This window comes from Styela clava, chromosome 1 (genome assembly GCF_964204865.1).
Source record: "Styela clava chromosome 1, kaStyClav1.hap1.2, whole genome shotgun sequence".
NCBI lineage: Eukaryota > Metazoa > Chordata > Ascidiacea > Stolidobranchia > Styelidae > Styela > Styela clava.
In genome coordinates this window covers 6856504-6876346 of record NC_135250.1, presented here as the reverse complement: position 1 = coordinate 6876346, position 19843 = coordinate 6856504, and the positions used below count along the sequence as shown (strand labels likewise).

The window sequence follows — 19843 nt, the reverse complement described above, 5'->3', positions numbered from 1 at the left end:
AATTTAATAATCAGACTAGTTATTTCACCGTTTTTTTTACAATATCCGACTTTGTAATAGAAAATGGTTCTCGCGCAGAATAAACACGGGAAATCCCGTCGTTTCGTTTTCTCTGCCGTCTCAATCGATTTACCGATGCCGAAAAAACTACTTAAGTAAGTTGCGTTGGTTTATTACGCAATTTCTCTTCCGTCGTCATATGGCTGTTTGATAAGCGCGACATTAATTATCACGGCATTTACAAATAGACCATGTTTGATAAGTTGATCTCTTACATTCGTTAGTCATTTCACCCGAAGAAGTTGAAACCAGGTGTGTTGGCGTCCATCGGTCTCAACACAATTCTATTCCCTATCTACGGTTAATATGTACTTTGGCCATGCTAGATAAGTTGTTAATAGGTTAGTAAATGGCAACGCGTTATGCCTTCCCCACCTGCGTAACAAGAGAGAGAAAAACGGCTGCTAATACCGGAACTCTAACTTCTTCTACTTATTAAACTTAATTTTTTACAATCAAGGGAATTGACTGCTCTGAAGAGAGCTCGTTTCAATCGCGAAAGCGCTCGACCAATGATTACGACTTTACGTAATTCGTAACTTCGCTTCCGTAACTCGAAATAATTCCGTAATTCCGTAAATCCGTAAATTACGTGCAAGCCTAGTTGGGACCATGTCTGAAGTGTGTATCAGTTTGACTCATACGGTTAATCGTAGATTAAGCAGCCGGCCATACTTCGACTTTCGTGAAGATTTTTTAGGCGACAGCAATAGTGCGGCCGAGGTAGATACCGGATTCTGCATCACTTTACGTGCGGATCTTCCGGTGAAACTCGATTTTCTCCAAATTGTTGTTGTTGGGCTGGTTTTGCGTACGTTGCGCCACCACTTGGTATGCCACGCTTGTCCAATCTATTTTTATTGACTTAGTCGGTGGTCGGTTGCACTAATATGCATGCGACAACGAGTCCACAAGCCTCATTTGTGAGAGTTTCTAGCGTTTTAGGTTAAGCAGACAAATACCATGATGTGAATGACATTTTAGAAAACATCAATCAATATCATTGCATTATGTCGCCAATGGGAGTTATTTCGAATGCATTTTAACCACGGGTAAAAAGCGACATTTCTTAAATAAAATGCGAGCAAATAAATATATCATTCGGTAAATTTAAAACGGATTTAAGATGGTGACGCTACCTTGAAATTAAGTCCTTCATACGAAGTTAGGCACTTTGAAGGTAGTGATTTGTGTGCAAGTATTTTAGGATGGTTTGAGTCCATATCCTTGAGCATCTCTCCTTGTTCTATCTTGACTTATCTTTGCCTGAATTGAAAAGAATGATTTATTGACATACAGAGAATCTCATAACGTCTGCAATTTGATATTGCATAGGCTGAACATGCAGTGGAAACGTGCGTAGTGCATTGCATGCTAAGCAGCAGGTGAGAAAAACGTGGAGAAGTACTTCCTTTTGCCTACATTCCCGATTTAATATTGCTTTATCTGAGCATATTTCATCATTTCGCTGAAGACAGTCTAACGAGTAACAATGATCTTCTTAAGCTGTGTCTCCATTTTGATAGTTTGCTTGTTGTTCAATCCGACAGTTGGAAAACCAGGATACCGTCGTGAAAACGAAAATTGCGCGTTGCCCGTTTTTGATGAAGTCAATTATAATATGGTGAGCATTCATAAAAATTATTGAATTGAGTTGAACGAAAATTACGTGACGACTGAAAGGGTTTGATTGCGCCACCAGCTGTATCATTCAATTTTCCAGCTTCTTTTGTAAAAATCTTGTATCACCATATTCCAGCTTCCTGATTCTTGGTATCACATACTGAACACCAATGATCCACTTGAACGCGGTGTGCCGTGTTATGCGTTCAAGTATTTCAAAGAAACTCTCGACGGAATTTTTGGAGAATTTCAGGATATTTCATCAGCGGAAAAGTAAATAATTTTATATACATAAATAATTTATTGTAAAAAGGTTACTAATCTGTTTTGGTATGGACTGCCCAATAGGTCTTCGGAATTATGAAAGTTAAATAAGTATGTTAACTGGTGTTAACAACTGACAATAGCGAATAGATTCGGACGATAGAGATAGGTGAAATGGCTTGACTTTAAGATCAAAATGAAACATACCGACGTATTATTGCTTTTAACGTTTTCGCCCGGTTAGTATTGAGTTTTTTACGGATTGAGTTATGTTTGTACCCTAATCAGGACTATAAATCTATCATTTTTCTCAGAAGAAATATGTCCGATATTTTCTGAGTTTGAGATTTATAAAAGTTGTAACATCCGACAAACTGGTGTAACAAATAATAGTAGAACGAATTCTGCAGACGCAGGGAATTGATCCACCGGGTATCCGATAAACCAATAACGGGAGCGGTATACGTTATATTTTTTATAAATAAATGTTTCACGACTGAAATAAAGGAAGTTACAAATGAAAGTTTCAGCTTTTTGTGTAAGGGCTTACGATTAACATGATTTTTCTATGCAGAGGTACAATGTCAATCAACGAAGTCATACCATTCCGTTGGTATCAAAATGGAACTTCAATCACAAGATACGACACACGTTTTGGCACGTAAAATGTTCTACTTATTAAATTTATATTTGAAGTATTTTAAACTTTTATAACAAATGATTATTTTTTATAGAATTATTGTGGTTGAATGGGGCAAAACATAACGGAGCAGATGAACATGTTTTGGAAGGTAAAATGTTTTAATGATACCTTTCATTTTATGATAACTATTATTATCACTATAATTCACATTGCTAAAAATTATTCTAGATAAAAAATTTATCAAATCAGATGTACTTCAAAAACAACTATGTAGCAAATATATATAATGAGCCAATCATAACAAAAATTCAAAATGTAACTCAAAATGAATATAACAATGATAAATTTTTTTAATCTTTTTTTAAGTGCCATTTTTTGGATTAGCCGGGAAGATACACCCATTGCTTAGTCCGTAAATGCCTAATTTGCCCTGCCTTTGGTGATAAATATTATTTTAAAACAAGATGTTGGACTCTTAATGAAGAAACGTATCAATAAATATACCTACTTTTTTGTTATGCAGAGATTCGATACGCTTATGAGCATCGGATGAGTTGCTTCACAGATTATGAGCATTATTTCATGTGCTTGCAGTGTGGTGAAGAAGGTCAGTATTGAATTTAGCTGAACACTTTCAGCTGCAATTCAATCAAATGTCCGTATATTATCATGTTATTAAATAGGTTCTTCAAGCGTCGCGTGGAAGATTTATTTAAAAACGTCGGATTTTCATTATTGGGAAGATATTTCGATTCGCAATTACCTTTTATAAAATCGATCACCGAACCTGATCGTTCGTTGTCATCTGTTGATAGAGTGCATGTTTTGCCGACCTTTGACACCACGAAAACATTTCCTATAAACATTGACACAGATGTTTATAGACCTATAATTCGAAACATTCATCAAATTGTACTCTTTTCAAAATAGTATGGTGAAAATCACGTTTGCCATTGATGAAATCAAAACTGACAACTTCATGATCGATTTGATTGAAGAAGTGAGAAGCTTTGCCATTTTAAATCGATCGATTTTATTAATGTCGATTATTCTACATGGACAATGTAACATTATAAACGCTTTCCAATTCTCTCTTTTTAGGTCCAAAGCATGCATGGGTTTACAGTCGTAATCCACATCCCGCTGCAGAAGACATTCTACGAGTTCACAACAAGCTTGTTACTATCGGTGGTGGCTGGAGCGCATTTCCCCTGTACTTATCCGGTTGTCATAAATTCAGCATGCCAGAAACAATCGCTTACTAAACTGCTGATGTCTAAATATTTGTTAACCAATTGTATTTACTTGTATTTACATATTAACTGGATATTATATCTAATATATATATATATGTAATTTGATGTTATACAATGTTGAGGATATTGAAAAAGTAGATGACCAGACTTTTGCTGTAGCTCAGGGACATCAGGCGATTGCGTAACCCAGGCGATTAGATTCTGCATCATCGCACTTTACATACGGATGGATATTCTGTCGTATTTTAACAATAAATTGTGGAAATATCGTTGAAAATAGGGTCAGTTTATCCGAAGTTAGTCACTTTGATACTAGTCATTTGACCTCTGTGTCTATTAATTTGAGCCTCCCTGTCTTGTTTTGTCCTAAACTAGTATTTTTTTGAATTGATAAATGGACAAATATTGATTTTCAGGAAAGCGATAAGCTAAATCTATTAATAAAAGCGGCATTTTTATGCATACTTATGGCGAAGCAAAAAAACATGCTCTTTTTACAATATGTAGATTTTTAATAATTATACTGGAAATAAACACTTCATTTTCTAATACCTCCATATGTGAGTAATCGTGATTATTACTCGTTCAATTACACCAATATTATTTATGTGTGAAATATTCTACTTACGTTTATTATGGACACTTGAAGACACCTGAAAGTTACCTGAAGTGCTTTCAGTTCTATCGTAAGAATGAAACATTTCTACGAAACATAACTTACATTGAATTGAGCACCATTGACGTACATGTAGATTACGATACTATCTTATGAAGAAAACCTAATTTCTGAGGTTCTACGTGGAATGAAAACACTGCTTTTGATTTTCAAGTACCCCATTCTGTACAACAATAATGTTCTGTGTGATTGTCTCCGTAAGTGACGTCAGCGTTTCTATTTCATAAATGAAAATATAGCTTCAATTTGATTTTTAAAAGCAATTTAGAGGTTTTTTGTTTTTGTTTTTCTGAACAATTTGTGATTACTATTCGCCGATATCGACATTCCACAATTTACAAACAACTGAAGATCAGATTACTAACTTGGACTAAAAATGTCGGAAATATCAGTGGATCCTGGATGTTGCGACACATATTGTACAAGTTTTCAGATATGGTATCTTCGTGTTATGCGACCAGGGGATACAGTGCAATTTAATCAGAGCCCTAAGATTTTGACGTTTGGAATAGCGCAGGCCGGGTGCGGTAGGTAGTTCTAATCTATCAGGAATAATTATTTTTATGTCCATATTTACAAAATATTTTGGCGCAATTAGGTTGTCATATGGACCGCGGGTTTGATTTTTAGAGCATATTGTCACAGAGTCAGTGAATTCCTAGTGACTTCAGGGCAAAAACCAAATTCAATCGTCAGAACTGTTGACTTGCATTTGATTTGTCACGCGTTTTTGAACCCTTTCTTTAACAACAATTATTCTCTCAGTCCCTCCCACCTGTTAAAATACGGCATGAAATATTCTACCCATATACTGTAGTTAGTCTCGCTAATTAAACTAGATGTGCAGACGACATAAGCGATATGGTTTAAATGATTTTTTTAGGGGTGATGTTGATTATACTTGATTTACTTGCAATCTTCTGCCAATTTAAAGAATTGACTTCTCCATCGCCATCTTTCCTTGGTGCACCCGGTGTTCCTGTTTGGATTTCACTTCTGGTGAGTATATATTATGCTTTGTACAGCACTATGGATTTCATAAAAAAAAATACTGAGCGCAAGAACACAAGCTCGCTTATAACGTTATCAAAGTTTTAGCCAATACCTCAGGTGTGGAAACAACTTAAACTTAGAGAATTATTTTGTGGGTATTGACAATAGTAAATTGACATTAAATTGGTATTTTCTTTTGTACTTTTGTTTCAGATATTGCTAAGCGGTTTCGGCGTTATTATTGCTTACAAACGAAAAGACAGATTTGTGGTTTGTATTTGGAAAATATTTAATTTCTGATAATTCATTCCTCCGGCACTTTTAATTTAGTACGTCTTTTTAAACTTTTTAGGCTGCTATATCATTTGGATGTTCAGCGCTTGCTGTTTTAATGGCGATATCGCTGATGGCCGTAATCACAATGTCTATCGCACAAGAGGTAATACTTTTCATATGCAATTGTTGGATCCGAGTACCGTGTCCATCCGTGCACTTCATGTTGCTCCATTCAAGTAATAAATAATATCTGGATATTGCTGTATAATAAGACGGAATGATTAAAAACCGTGTCACTTATTGGCTTCGAACATAGCAAATCAAATGTCTTGAATATTTGAACAAAACTTCAGGCAAAATGACAAATGAAAACCATTTGGTAATTTCTAAAAGTTTCGCACATTTTAGGTTGATTATTATGATGAAAAGAACAAATCTATGGGAATAGTTATTGGAACTATCATGAGCATTTTTGTTCTCGCTGAAGTTGTGATAACGTCATCAACTGCGTTGCTTGGATACCTAGCCTTGACCTCACATGACGATCGCTGGTTCACGGATAGGGTATTTTCAGATGTTTATATTAATATCATCCATTCAATATTTTTATATATGCAAAATCGATACAGAGAGTGAATGTAATGTTATATATTTGATAGGCAAAATAGAATATCCTGACCATCGTATTTATTCTTTCCATGCATTATGTTAACTGTACATGAATCAAACCCGACAGTTTATACCTGTTAAGTGTTAGGTATGTTGTTTTTCGAAGTTTTGATCTGAAAAGTTTATAAAATATATTATACATACAAAACTATGACGAATTACTACAATACCGTTGTGCAATAATTTGAATTCTTATATTAAGGGCACTCAACATTTCCAAGATGAGCTCGTTATAGGTTCTTCCCTGTCAGCTAACATGACGATACCTATTTCCTACACATAGACATAGAACTCGAACCTCCGGGAAACATTCACCAAATTGTACTCTTTTCCAACTAGTAAAAATCAAGTTTTCCTTTGGTGAAATTATATATGAATGAAATTTTATATCTCGAAAAAAAGTACCTGTATCGCGGTGCCATAGCGGTAAAGGGGCTGTCGTGGCTTTCCGGGTCATGCAACGATGATCCATTTTTCCTGACTCAGTTTCAACGTGAATTGAAAATTTCAATCTTTAAACACTTTTACAGTAGTCTGACCATTAAATCACCGAGATCTGATCACGGAACCACGTCAAGCAATTTTTATTTTGATGACGTCATCACACAAAACTTAAAGAGAAAGGCGTTTACGATTATCAAACAATTATTATAGGAGAGCGATGCTCAAATATATGGACACGAAGAAGAAACAAAATGGTACGATAATACAATTTGTCCCAGTAGCCACAAGGTGCGTTCCACATTGTGTTCAATTTCACAATATCATCTCCAATATATGTAATTAACAGTGGCGGCGCGTGGTCATTTTGACAACCGGGGCAAGCTACTGCGGGACCAAGTCATCCCCATCTACGGGGACAGGATGAGCGCTGTAAGTTCTCCCATCATTTTATGAGTATAAAACCATTCCATCGGTAACAACCAATCGGCAAAAGCGACAATTTTTAACGATAAGAAAGTGTCTATAAAAACCGGTCCAAGTCAAGGGATTAATAAATATAGACATAGTTTATTTTGAAACCTCTTTCAAAAGGAAAGGCAATATTTACCCAGATAAATACAATGACATATTAACAGAAACTTCGGGAAAGCAGACAAAACCTAAAATAAGGTTTAAAACGTTACTATGAAGAAAGGAAAGTTAATGCAAAGATAAGGACATGCGTCGCTCACGCATAGATATATATGCTGCTAGACTTCTACTGCTTGAACATATATGCAACACGCCGCGGTTTCTTGGAAGCAAAATTCTCAATAACGCGCTGATTAAAGTCATGCATCCCAGAAATAACGCCGGAAAGAAGTGAGGAACTCAAAAGGAATGTGGAAAATCGAAAGCAAATGGACTAAAGGTCTCTAACTGATTCAAATAGCGAAACAAGCGACAAAAACGAAGGCGAGGAAACTATCAACTCTTCAAGCAGCCAACGAACGAGAAGGAATGCGTGAATATGTCAACACGTTGTTGTAAGAAACGTCGGCATTGTGTCGTCATAATTTCGGGGCTAGCCCCGATCGGCCCCGATGATTTAGTAAAAGAAACAGAAAACAAACGAGACAAACACGGCGAGTGGAAGATAAAAGAGAGAATACGATATACAATGAGCAACCGGGGCAAAATCGGCGTCGCCCCGTCGACGTTCGGCGAAGGCTTTGCGAGCGAAAAATGAACCGTGTCGGGAGAATATGGCTAGTGTAGACAGTCTGTGCAACCAATGACATTTAACAACATGATGGGCAACTCTGACGTCACTCCATAAGACTACACGCGAAAGATTGTATTTCATGATACGCTTCAATGCACATAGTTATCGTCGCCTTTCGAGACCGTTTCCCATTCGCTTTTGCTACTCGGCGACTTCTTTACGTGTAGTATCTGCCTTTTTGCGCCTGTGACGAAAGAAAATAATCATTAAATCTAAGAAGTTTTGCTCACTTGGAAAGCTGGAATGGCAGACAAGCTAAGCAGAGTAATTCTGGACATCATAGACGTTTTTATATTATCAGAGAAGATTACAGACGCGATAGTGTAAAGATTTGTGTGGAACATTTTGCAGATAATGACAATGTTCAAGGTTACTAGTTTTAATGTTTGTACTTGAACATTGAAATTTTATTTAAAGAGGGTTTCTTACAAAACAGCAAGACTGTTTATACTCCTCTTAACGGTGCTGTGATACAATTCCATAACACAAAGTTTGCACCCATCGAATTTGCTTTAGTAGGTGAGTTTATTAGACATATTACATATTCATTTTATCGTAGTTAACATTGATGGTACATAATGCCTCGTAGATATGTTTGTGTCTAAATTTAGGAATTTAGCTCATAGCCCACTAATTAATATTATCGTCTATGCAGGAGGTTGCAGGGCTGAATTCAACTTGCAGCCTTACCGATCACCTGATGATGCTCATTTAGTTTGGCTCGAGCAAGTCTTCTTGAAAGACTTGTATGAATGGAAACTACCTATATGTTTTGCCTTCCTCCGATTTTAGAAGACAAATTTAATCTGAGGAATTTTGCATATAGTTCTCATTGATTGTTGGCTGTTTATATTTCCCATTAATTGTGAATTCAGATTATAACAAAGAGTTGAAAAAATTTTTAAGTAATTTACTGGCACCTTTTTCTTGTCAATACTCCAAGCTGAGGTAATAAACAAGACAATACGTTCATGTTACCTGGAAGCAAAATATGCACACTAATTAAAAGTTTGACACATTGAGATAATACATCGTGACAGCAAATACAAGTCATACCATATGCCGCATCGCATTTCGGAAATTGTAAAAAGGGCCGCAAACAGTTTTTGATAATGTATACTTAAAAGATATTTTTAAGATAGTTTTAGTTTGTGACATATATTGTGATGCAATTAAACAGTTGGATTAAGTTCTATTATTTTCTCTAATTTCAAATGCAATTAAATATTAATATTTGCATTCCACTATTATTGCAAGTTACTGTATTTATTACAAAAAAATCATAAAATTCTATGAACAACCATCAAAATCATTTTTGAACAAGCTTTGGATAGGAAAAGAATGATACATACACTAAGAATGACTTAATCTAAATATATGGACCTAAAATTAACCAAAATACTGTAGTATAAACTCAATGTTTACTCAATTACATTTGTCCTGACGTTTGACAACTTTTTTGTGTCACCAGCATACTAAGGCCAGGCTGAAATGATTTTATAGTACCGACTCTTATAGTAACTAACGAGGTCACATGATCATGGGTTAATATGGATCTGCGAGAATGTTTAATTAATTCCAGTAATGCAAGAAAGCGTATAGATCAGTAAACAAACAAATGACAGAATTTTTTGACAAGAAATTTTGCGCCACATTGCGTGGCATTGAATTATTGGTGATATTGATTTTTAGTAAACTAAGTCGTTGTATAATTATATTAATATACAAACGCATGGAAATTTTCTGTTCGAAGTTGGTCTTTGAATTTGTCATATTGACTGCTGAGTTTATTGTGTTATTTCATTGTACTGATGGAAATATGACAAAACAAAAACAATGTGCTTCAGAATTTTGAGAAATGCAGAAATATTGTAACTCCCATTTTTCTTCGAAAATGCCACCTTCTTTATGTACTTTGCGTTTAATTTATCCACTCAAATGTTTTATTCAAGTATTCTTTTGCTAGCTTAATTTGTAAATTCTTAATTGGGTCAAAATGTGAACAAAAAAATAATAATTTTCCAAAACTACTTTCAGTAAATTGTTTTTTGCGTGAATAATCAATTTCACTTCAAAAAATTGGAAAAATCTTTTACATTTAGAAAAAAAAAACACTTTCAAAAATCTATTACAATTATTGTTTAGCGTTCGAGGGCCGCACTGGAAGTTCTCTGGGGCCGCGAGTTTGACATCCCTGGTCTATATTGAAGTTGTCCAAATTATTGAACAGTATTTTATCATGAATCATGATTATACCCTTCCCTGAATTTCTTCTATAGTACTACCAAAATTTTATGGAACCAATTCTAACATGGTGTAGTGAGTGACCCATAATCTACATTTCCAAAGCTGTTTTCAGTATGTCTGGCGTGTTTTGTGCCTTTTTACAAATAAAACCCATACACAACTCTACCGGAGGGTCAAATGTCTTTGCATGCCTCCATAGGTTGTTCTTCTATTGCAAACACTCATGGAGTACTCTAATTGTATTTCTTGCAATCACACTGTCACTTATATTTCGCCATACTTCTGATATCTCCCCGTCTGCTACAGTTGTCTTGTGAATAAATAATGGGAAATTGAGGTTAGACGAATAGTTGAAAGTTTTGCTCTATGTCGACTTAATTTCTTGATTGATATTCTTACTATTTTTGCTATTGCCTCTTGTGCTACAGGAATCTCACAATGCTTATACAGATTTGTCCACAACATTCACATCTGAAGAAAGAGAGGAGATTTATTAATTTTCGTCAAGAATATTTAAAGCAGTCTATATGATTTAAAATGGAAAAGTTAATAAATCCAATATCTCATGTTAAGTGTAAAAAATGTTTTACTGAATTTGGTATATAAACCAACTAATGAAGGGGTTTAGTCCAAAAATTACAGGCATTCGTGGCTTCATATACTTGAGAGATCATACTATACAATATAGACCGGAATGGGTGAAATGTTAGGTGAACTTGTTAACCCTTTGAATCAATACGCAAATAAAAGTGATTGAGCAATAGTATGTTACAGCAATACGTAAATATCCCCATTGGTTAGAAAAATCTAAATGGAGGTACATGAACTATTTGAAACCATAAGGGGTAAGTAAATATGCAATTTCGGCAAATGGGCAACTACGTACCGTACTGAATTAATAACTTTGTAGTATTTGAAAAAGCTGGCTTTCCCACATGCACCTAACAGTGCGATGCCCGGGTGTGATATACAACAATAGTATTTACCTTACCTTTTTCCGATTTTTTTTTAACTCAACTTTCCAAAATATCATTAAAGTCGACAACAACTGTCAAAGCAGGCACGAACACCATTCGTGCCATGCCTTGAAAACAGCACACATCCGCTCGTTCTCGTCTCGTAAAGTATGTGCATTGGAGCGTGTTATCGAATACGATCTTCGGCCAAAAATGCCGGAGTTGCGCATCATGTTGTTTAATGTCATTGGTGCAACCGATATTGAGGTATTTTTCAAATATTTTTTATTATATCGAAAAAACAACCGGGGCATTTCCCCGGTTGGCCCTATTGACGCGCCGCCACTGGTAATTAATGTTATACAATGTTAAGAGAATCGAAAATTAACGCAATAATCGTGATGAATTTGAACAAAGCCGGAACAATATCTTTTCATAAATCTTGTTAAAAGCAAAAAACACAAGTTTTCATTAGCAAAAAACACAAGTTGTTGGGTTGGGACCATGTCTGAAGTGTGTATCAGTTTGACTCATACGGTTAATCGTAGATTAAGCAGCCGGCCATACTTCGACTTTCGTGAAGATTTTTTAGGCGACAGCAATAGTGCGGCCGAGGTAGATACCGGATTCTGCATCACTTTACGTGCGGATCTTCCGGTGAAACTCGATTTTCTCCAAATTGTTGTTGTTGGGCTGGTTTTGCGTACGTTGCGCCACCACTTGGTATGCCACGCTTGTCCAATCTATTTTTATTGACTTAGTCGGTGGTCGGTTGCACTAATATGCATGCGACAACGAGTCCACAAGCCTCATTTGTGAGAGTTTCTAGCGTTTTAGGTTAAGCAGACAAATACCATGATGTGAATGACATTTTAGAAAACATCAATCAATATCATTGCATTATGTCGCCAATGGGAGTTATTTCGAATGCATTTTAACCACGGGTAAAAAGCGACATTTCTTAAATAAAATGCGAGCAAATAAATATATCATTCGGTAAATTTAAAACGGATTTAAGATGGTGACGCTACCTTGAAATTAAGTCCTTCATACGAAGTTAGGCACTTTGAAGGTAGTGATTTGTGTGCAAGTATTTTAGGATGGTTTGAGTCCATATCCTTGAGCATCTCTCCTTGTTCTATCTTGACTTATCTTTGCCTGAATTGAAAAGAATGATTTATTGACATACAGAGAATCTCATAACGTCTGCAATTTGATATTGCATAGGCTGAACATGCAGTGGAAACGTGCGTAGTGCATTGCATGCTAAGCAGCAGGTGAGAAAAACGTGGAGAAGTACTTCCTTTTGCCTACATTCCCGATTTAATATTGCTTTATCTGAGCATATTTCATCATTTCGCTGAAGACAGTCTAACGAGTAACAATGATCTTCTTAAGCTGTGTCTCCATTTTGATAGTTTGCTTGTTGTTCAATCCGACAGTTGGAAAACCAGGATACCGTCGTGAAAACGAAAATTGCGCGTTGCCCGTTTTTGATGAAGTCAATTATAATATGGTGAGCATTCATAAAAATTATTGAATTGAGTTGAACGAAAATTACGTGACGACTGAAAGGGTTTGATTGCGCCACCAGCTGTATCATTCAATTTTCCAGCTTCTTTTGTAAAAATCTTGTATCACCATATTCCAGCTTCCTGATTCTTGGTATCACATACTGAACACCAATGATCCACTTGAACGCGGTGTGCCGTGTTATGCGTTCAAGTATTTCAAAGAAACTCTCGACGGAATTTTTGGAGAATTTCAGGATATTTCATCAGCGGAAAAGTAAATAATTTTATATACATAAATAATTTATTGTAAAAAGGTTACTAATCTGTTTTGGTATGGACTGCCCAATAGGTCTTCGGAATTATGAAAGTTAAATAAGTATGTTAACTGGTGTTAACAACTGACAATAGCGAATAGATTCGGACGATAGAGATAGGTGAAATGGCTTGACTTTAAGATCAAAATGAAACATACCGACGTATTATTGCTTTTAACGTTTTCGCCCGGTTAGTATTGAGTTTTTTACGGATTGAGTTATGTTTGTACCCTAATCAGGACTATAAATCTATCATTTTTCTCAGAAGAAATATGTCCGATATTTTCTGAGTTTGAGATTTATAAAAGTTGTAACATCCGACAAACTGGTGTAACAAATAATAGTAGAACGAATTCTGCAGACGCAGGGAATTGATCCACCGGGTATCCGATAAACCAATAACGGGAGCGGTATACGTTATATTTTTTATAAATAAATGTTTCACGACTGAAATAAAGGAAGTTACAAATGAAAGTTTCAGCTTTTTGTGTAAGGGCTTACGATTAACATGATTTTTCTATGCAGAGGTACAATGTCAATCAACGAAGTCATACCATTCCGTTGGTATCAAAATGGAACTTCAATCACAAGATACGACACACGTTTTGGCACGTAAAATGTTCTACTTATTAAATTTATATTTGAAGTATTTTAAACTTTTATAACAAATGATTATTTTTTATAGAATTATTGTGGTTGAATGGGGCAAAACATAACGGAGCAGATGAACATGTTTTGGAAGGTAAAATGTTTTAATGATACCTTTCATTTTATGATAACTATTATTATCACTATAATTCACATTGCTAAAAATTATTCTAGATAAAAAATTTATCAAATCAGATGTACTTCAAAAACAACTATGTAGCAAATATATATAATGAGCCAATCATAACAAAAATTCAAAATGTAACTCAAAATGAATATAACAATGATAAATTTTTTTAATCTTTTTTTAAGTGCCATTTTTTGGATTAGCCGGGAAGATACACCCATTGCTTAGTCCGTAAATGCCTAATTTGCCCTGCCTTTGGTGATAAATATTATTTTAAAACAAGATGTTGGACTCTTAATGAAGAAACGTATCAATAAATATACCTACTTTTTTGTTATGCAGAGATTCGATACGCTTATGAGCATCGGATGAGTTGCTTCACAGATTATGAGCATTATTTCATGTGCTTGCAGTGTGGTGAAGAAGGTCAGTATTGAATTTAGCTGAACACTTTCAGCTGCAATTCAATCAAATGTCCGTATATTATCATGTTATTAAATAGGTTCTTCAAGCGTCGCGTGGAAGATTTATTTAAAAACGTCGGATTTTCATTATTGGGAAGATATTTCGATTCGCAATTACCTTTTATAAAATCGATCACCGAACCTGATCGTTCGTTGTCATCTGTTGATAGAGTGCATGTTTTGCCGACCTTTGACACCACGAAAACATTTCCTATAAACATTGACACAGATGTTTATAGACCTATAATTCGAAACATTCATCAAATTGTACTCTTTTCAAAATAGTATGGTGAAAATCACGTTTGCCATTGATGAAATCAAAACTGACAACTTCATGATCGATTTGATTGAAGAAGTGAGAAGCTTTGCCATTTTAAATCGATCGATTTTATTAATGTCGATTATTCTACATGGACAATGTAACATTATAAACGCTTTCCAATTCTCTCTTTTTAGGTCCAAAGCATGCATGGGTTTACAGTCGTAATCCACATCCCGCTGCAGAAGACATTCTACGAGTTCACAACAAGCTTGTTACTATCGGTGGTGGCTGGAGCGCATTTCCCCTGTACTTATCCGGTTGTCATAAATTCAGCATGCCAGAAACAATCGCTTACTAAACTGCTGATGTCTAAATATTTGTTAACCAATTGTATTTACTTGTATTTACATATTAACTGGATATTATATCTAATATATATATATATGTAATTTGATGTTATACAATGTTGAGGATATTGAAAAAGTAGATGACCAGACTTTTGCTGTAGCTCAGGGACATCAGGCGATTGCGTAACCCAGGCGATTAGATTCTGCATCATCGCACTTTACATACGGATGGATATTCTGTCGTATTTTAACAATAAATTGTGGAAATATCGTTGAAAATAGGGTCAGTTTATCCGAAGTTAGTCACTTTGATACTAGTCATTTGACCTCTGTGTCTATTAATTTGAGCCTCCCTGTCTTGTTTTGTCCTAAACTATTATTTTTTTGAATTGATAAATGGACAAATATTGATTTTCAGGAAAGCGATAAGCTAAATCTATTAATAAAAGCGGCATTTTTATGCATACTTATGGCGAAGCAAAAAAACATGCTCTTTTTACAATATGTAGATTTTTAATAATTATACTGGAAATAAACACTTCATTTTCTAATACCTCCATATGTGAGTAATCGTGATTATTACTCGTTCAATTACACCAATATTATTTATGTGTGAAATATTCTACTTACGTTTATTATGGACACTTGAAGACACCTGAAAGTTACCTGAAGTGCTTTCAGTTCTATCGTAAGAATGAAACATTTCTACGAAACATAACTTACATTGAATTGAGCACCATTGACGTACATGTAGATTACGATACTATCTTATGAAGAAAACCTAATTTCTGAGGTTCTACGTGGAATGAAAACACTGCTTTTGATTTTCAAGTACCCCATTCTGTACAACAATAATGTTCTGTGTGATTGTCTCCGTAAGTGACGTCAGCGTTTCTATTTCATAAATGAAAATATAGCTTCAATTTGATTTTTAAAAGCAATTTAGAGGTTTTTTGTTTTTGTTTTTCTGAACAATTTGTGATTACTATTCGCCGATATCGACATTCCACAATTTACAAACAACTGAAGATCAGATTACTAACTTGGACTAAAAATGTCGGAAATATCAGTGGATCCTGGATGTTGCGACACATATTGTACAAGTTTTCAGATATGGTATCTTCGTGTTATGCGACCAGGGGATACAGTGCAATTTAATCAGAGCCCTAAGATTTTGACGTTTGGAATAGCGCAGGCCGGGTGCGGTAGGTAGTTCTAATCTATCAGGAATAATTATTTTTATGTCCATATTTACAAAATATTTTGGCGCAATTAGGTTGTCATATGGACCGCGGGTTTGATTTTTAGAGCATATTGTCACAGAGTCAGTGAATTCCTAGTGACTTCAGGGCAAAAACCAAATTCAATCGTCAGAACTGTTGACTTGCATTTGATTTGTCACGCGTTTTTGAACCCTTTCTTTAACAACAATTATTCTCTCAGTCCCTCCCACCTGTTAAAATACGGCATGAAATATTCTACCCATATACTGTAGTTAGTCTCGCTAATTAAACTAGATGTGCAGACGACATAAGCGATATGGTTTAAATGATTTTTTTAGGGGTGATGTTGATTATACTTGATTTACTTGCAATCTTCTGCCAATTTAAAGAATTGACTTCTCCATCGCCATCTTTCCTTGGTGCACCCGGTGTTCCTGTTTGGATTTCACTTCTGGTGAGTATATATTATGCTTTGTACAGCACTATGGATTTCATAAAAAAAAATACTGAGCGCAAGAACACAAGCTCGCTTATAACGTTATCAAAGTTTTAGCCAATACCTCAGGTGTGGAAACAACTTAAACTTAGAGAATTATTTTGTGGGTATTGACAATAGTAAATTGACATTAAATTGGTATTTTCTTTTGTACTTTTGTTTCAGATATTGCTAAGCGGTTTCGGCGTTATTATTGCTTACAAACGAAAAGACAGATTTGTGGTTTGTATTTGGAAAATATTTAATTTCTGATAATTCATTCCTCCGGCACTTTTAATTTAGTACGTCTTTTTAAACTTTTTAGGCTGCTATATCATTTGGATGTTCAGCGCTTGCTGTTTTAATGGCGATATCGCTGATGGCCGTAATCACAATGTCTATCGCACAAGAGGTAATACTTTTCATATGCAATTGTTGGATCCGAGTACCGTGTCCATCCGTGCACTTCATGTTGCTCCATTCAAGTAATAAATAATATCTGGATATTGCTGTATAATAAGACGGAATGATTAAAAACCGTGTCACTTATTGGCTTCGAACATAGCAAATCAAATGTCTTGAATATTTGAACAAAACTTCAGGCAAAATGACAAATGAAAACCATTTGGTAATTTCTAAAAGTTTCGCACATTTTAGGTTGATTATTATGATGAAAAGAACAAATCTATGGGAATAGTTATTGGAACTATCATGAGCATTTTTGTTCTCGCTGAAGTTGTGATAACGTCATCAACTGCGTTGCTTGGATACCTAGCCTTGACCTCACATGACGATCGCTGGTTCACGGATAGGGTATTTTCAGATGTTTATATTAATATCATCCATTCAATATTTTTATATATGCAAAATCGATACAGAGAGTGAATGTAATGTTATATATTTGATAGGCAAAATAGAATATCCTGACCATCGTATTTATTCTTTCCATGCATTATGTTAACTGTACATGAATCAAACCCGACAGTTTATACCTGTTAAGTGTTAGGTATGTTGTTTTTCGAAGTTTTGATCTGAAAAGTTTATAAAATATACTATACATACAAAAATATGACGAATTACTACAATACCGTTGTGCAATAATTTGAATTCTTATATTAAGGGCACTCAACATTTCCAAGATGAGCTCGTTACAGGTTCTTCCCTGTCAGCTAACATGACGATACCTGGAGGACAACCCGCATTCATGTTTTACGCCCCTTCAAACGAAGCCATCAAGTATTCCAACGCTTTTCAAGATGTCTTGTGTAACGTGCAGGCGACATCAGGTTTGTTGAAAGCTGGTGACAACTACAGCAACATGAGTTAGTCAATCGTCCCACGCTTTTCTGCAGGTTGTAAGTACGAAAATATTACAAAAGGTCAATAAATGTTCATTATTTTTTATAAAAAAAAACGCCAAATTAAGTTATGTTTCGATAAAGACATCATGAATTTCATTTATATTAAATAAATATATTTATCTGAATATGATATTAAAACGCCTTCCCTTGTTTTATCCTACAGCTGAACGAGCAACGTCTCCTATTGTACGGAGTTGACGAGATGTGCAAGATGATCAAATGGTGGCGGAATATTTTGTTGCTAAATATAAATGTAGAATTATTCATCCAGTTACTCTGGTATATTCTATATATCTATATGAACAAACAATTTCCGATGCAACAGAAGTTATCAAATCACGGTTCGCATGATCCTAAAGCGTTAATCAAATAATCGTCAATTTATTACCATTAATCTATCGACTAATCGGCATCAATATTTTTGGTTTTTGAATAAATATTCATTAGAATACTGTGCATACACAATTTTTTGCTATACTGTATGTATGGTATTGTAAAATGCTTCTTCTCACTGAACTACTTTTTGTCAAAATAAGAATTTTTGAGGAGATTTTTCGATGACAAGCTTATATTGAGACTGAGTAGAATTTTAGAAAATTGGGGTTCTCGCTTATTTACCTCTTTCACCAATAATGTAGATAAATTATGATTTATATCTCTCCTTGTATCCAACGCCAACTTTGTTGAACTCAAATCCACATGCACGCAATCCAACCTATTATATGTAATCGATGTAACGTTCACGCAGCGGCCATCATCGAGGAAAGGGGTGTAAAAATAAAACAGCAAATACAGAACAGACAATTCATTCCACTGGTAGTCAATTTCTTTTGCAAGGTAGTCATCAGCGTGAATCAGTTTTATAGTAAATCCCAATACAATTGTTTAATCCTATAATTTCCTAAGGTAATATATTTGTCTTACTCGTGACTGACATACGAAAAGGCAAGCTATGCGATGCTAAGGAGTGCAGAACACATAACATTTAAAATAGGATTTACAATATTTAGGAAATCGAGAGAACGGGAGAGGAAAGTTGATATTGGAGATTACGGTATTCCGTATGGAGAACCACGGACTTTCGTTCATGTCAGATATGAAACTAGCCAGTTATATGTTTAAGGTGCATGGACTTGATGATGGAAGAAGCATTATAGGCTGGGGTGGTCCAAACCCAGGCCCGCGGGCCACATGTGGCCCGACGCTTCATTATCTGTGGCCCGCGTCACATTCGGAGAGTAATCAAAAAAATCGCATTTCGTTTGTTTCGTCATAGAATTATTCAGAAAAATCTTTTGACATATTGTCATCACTAATGTCACTGAATTAAATAGTGTTTTGACTAGCTGAGGCAACTAGCGAAATTGAAATTTGAATGATGTGCTTGGCAGTTTGAATTGTTATTTGGGTATCTAACTTTTTGGTCGGGAATATATGCTAACAATATAGGAATCAGGGAAAAATAAAAATTGATTGCGGATTCTATCAGCCTAGAATGCCTATGCCTGATAACTATGTTTGCACAATAAAAGTGTTTGTTTTGTATTGCACAGTTTCCCCATTCTTGGCACTATTGTGGCCCGCTAACAATGCAAAAATAATTTTGTGGCCCGCGGAGCCGACAACTTTGGACCACCCTGATGTAGGCTATTTTACTTTTTTTTACAAGTGTCAGTTATTACTCACATCTAGGGCTGGGAATTTTAGCGAAAACATTTTAACCGTTAACCGGGTAAA

General features: G+C 35.2%; 4 protein-coding genes across 4 annotated transcripts; all 4 read left to right on the top strand.

Moving 5' to 3' along the window:
- Positions 1–1390: 1390 nt before the first annotated feature.
- LOC120348342 (uncharacterized) lies at positions 1391–3939 on the top strand. Its single transcript, XM_078116416.1, has 6 exons — positions 1391–1684; positions 1820–1956; positions 2522–2604; positions 2682–2738; positions 3114–3197; positions 3692–3939. Exons 1-6 carry the CDS (start codon positions 1553–1555, stop codon positions 3853–3855), a joined length of 657 nt encoding a protein of 218 aa, XP_077972542.1. The 5' UTR covers positions 1391–1552; the 3' UTR covers positions 3856–3939.
- An 896-nt stretch (positions 3940–4835) lies between these two features.
- On the top strand, positions 4836–6743 carry LOC144425169 (uncharacterized). Its single transcript, XM_078114597.1, has 6 exons — positions 4836–5049; positions 5406–5521; positions 5729–5785; positions 5868–5954; positions 6200–6355; positions 6663–6743. Exons 1-6 carry the CDS (start codon positions 4899–4901, stop codon positions 6741–6743), a joined length of 648 nt encoding a protein of 215 aa, XP_077970723.1. The 5' UTR covers positions 4836–4898.
- A 5850-nt stretch (positions 6744–12593) lies between these two features.
- LOC144427345 (uncharacterized) lies at positions 12594–15142 on the top strand. Its single transcript, XM_078116426.1, has 6 exons — positions 12594–12887; positions 13023–13159; positions 13725–13807; positions 13885–13941; positions 14317–14400; positions 14895–15142. The coding sequence occupies exons 1-6, from the start codon at positions 12756–12758 to the stop codon at positions 15056–15058; spliced, it is 657 nt and encodes a 218-aa protein (XP_077972552.1). The 5' UTR covers positions 12594–12755; the 3' UTR covers positions 15059–15142.
- An 896-nt stretch (positions 15143–16038) lies between these two features.
- LOC120341260 (uncharacterized) lies at positions 16039–18554 on the top strand. The gene is made up of 7 exons (XM_039409745.2): positions 16039–16252; positions 16609–16724; positions 16932–16988; positions 17071–17157; positions 17403–17558; positions 17866–18031; positions 18270–18554. Exons 1-7 carry the CDS (start codon positions 16102–16104, stop codon positions 18302–18304), a joined length of 768 nt encoding a protein of 255 aa, XP_039265679.1. The 5' UTR covers positions 16039–16101; the 3' UTR covers positions 18305–18554.
- The last annotated feature ends 1289 nt before the right edge of the window (positions 18555–19843 follow it).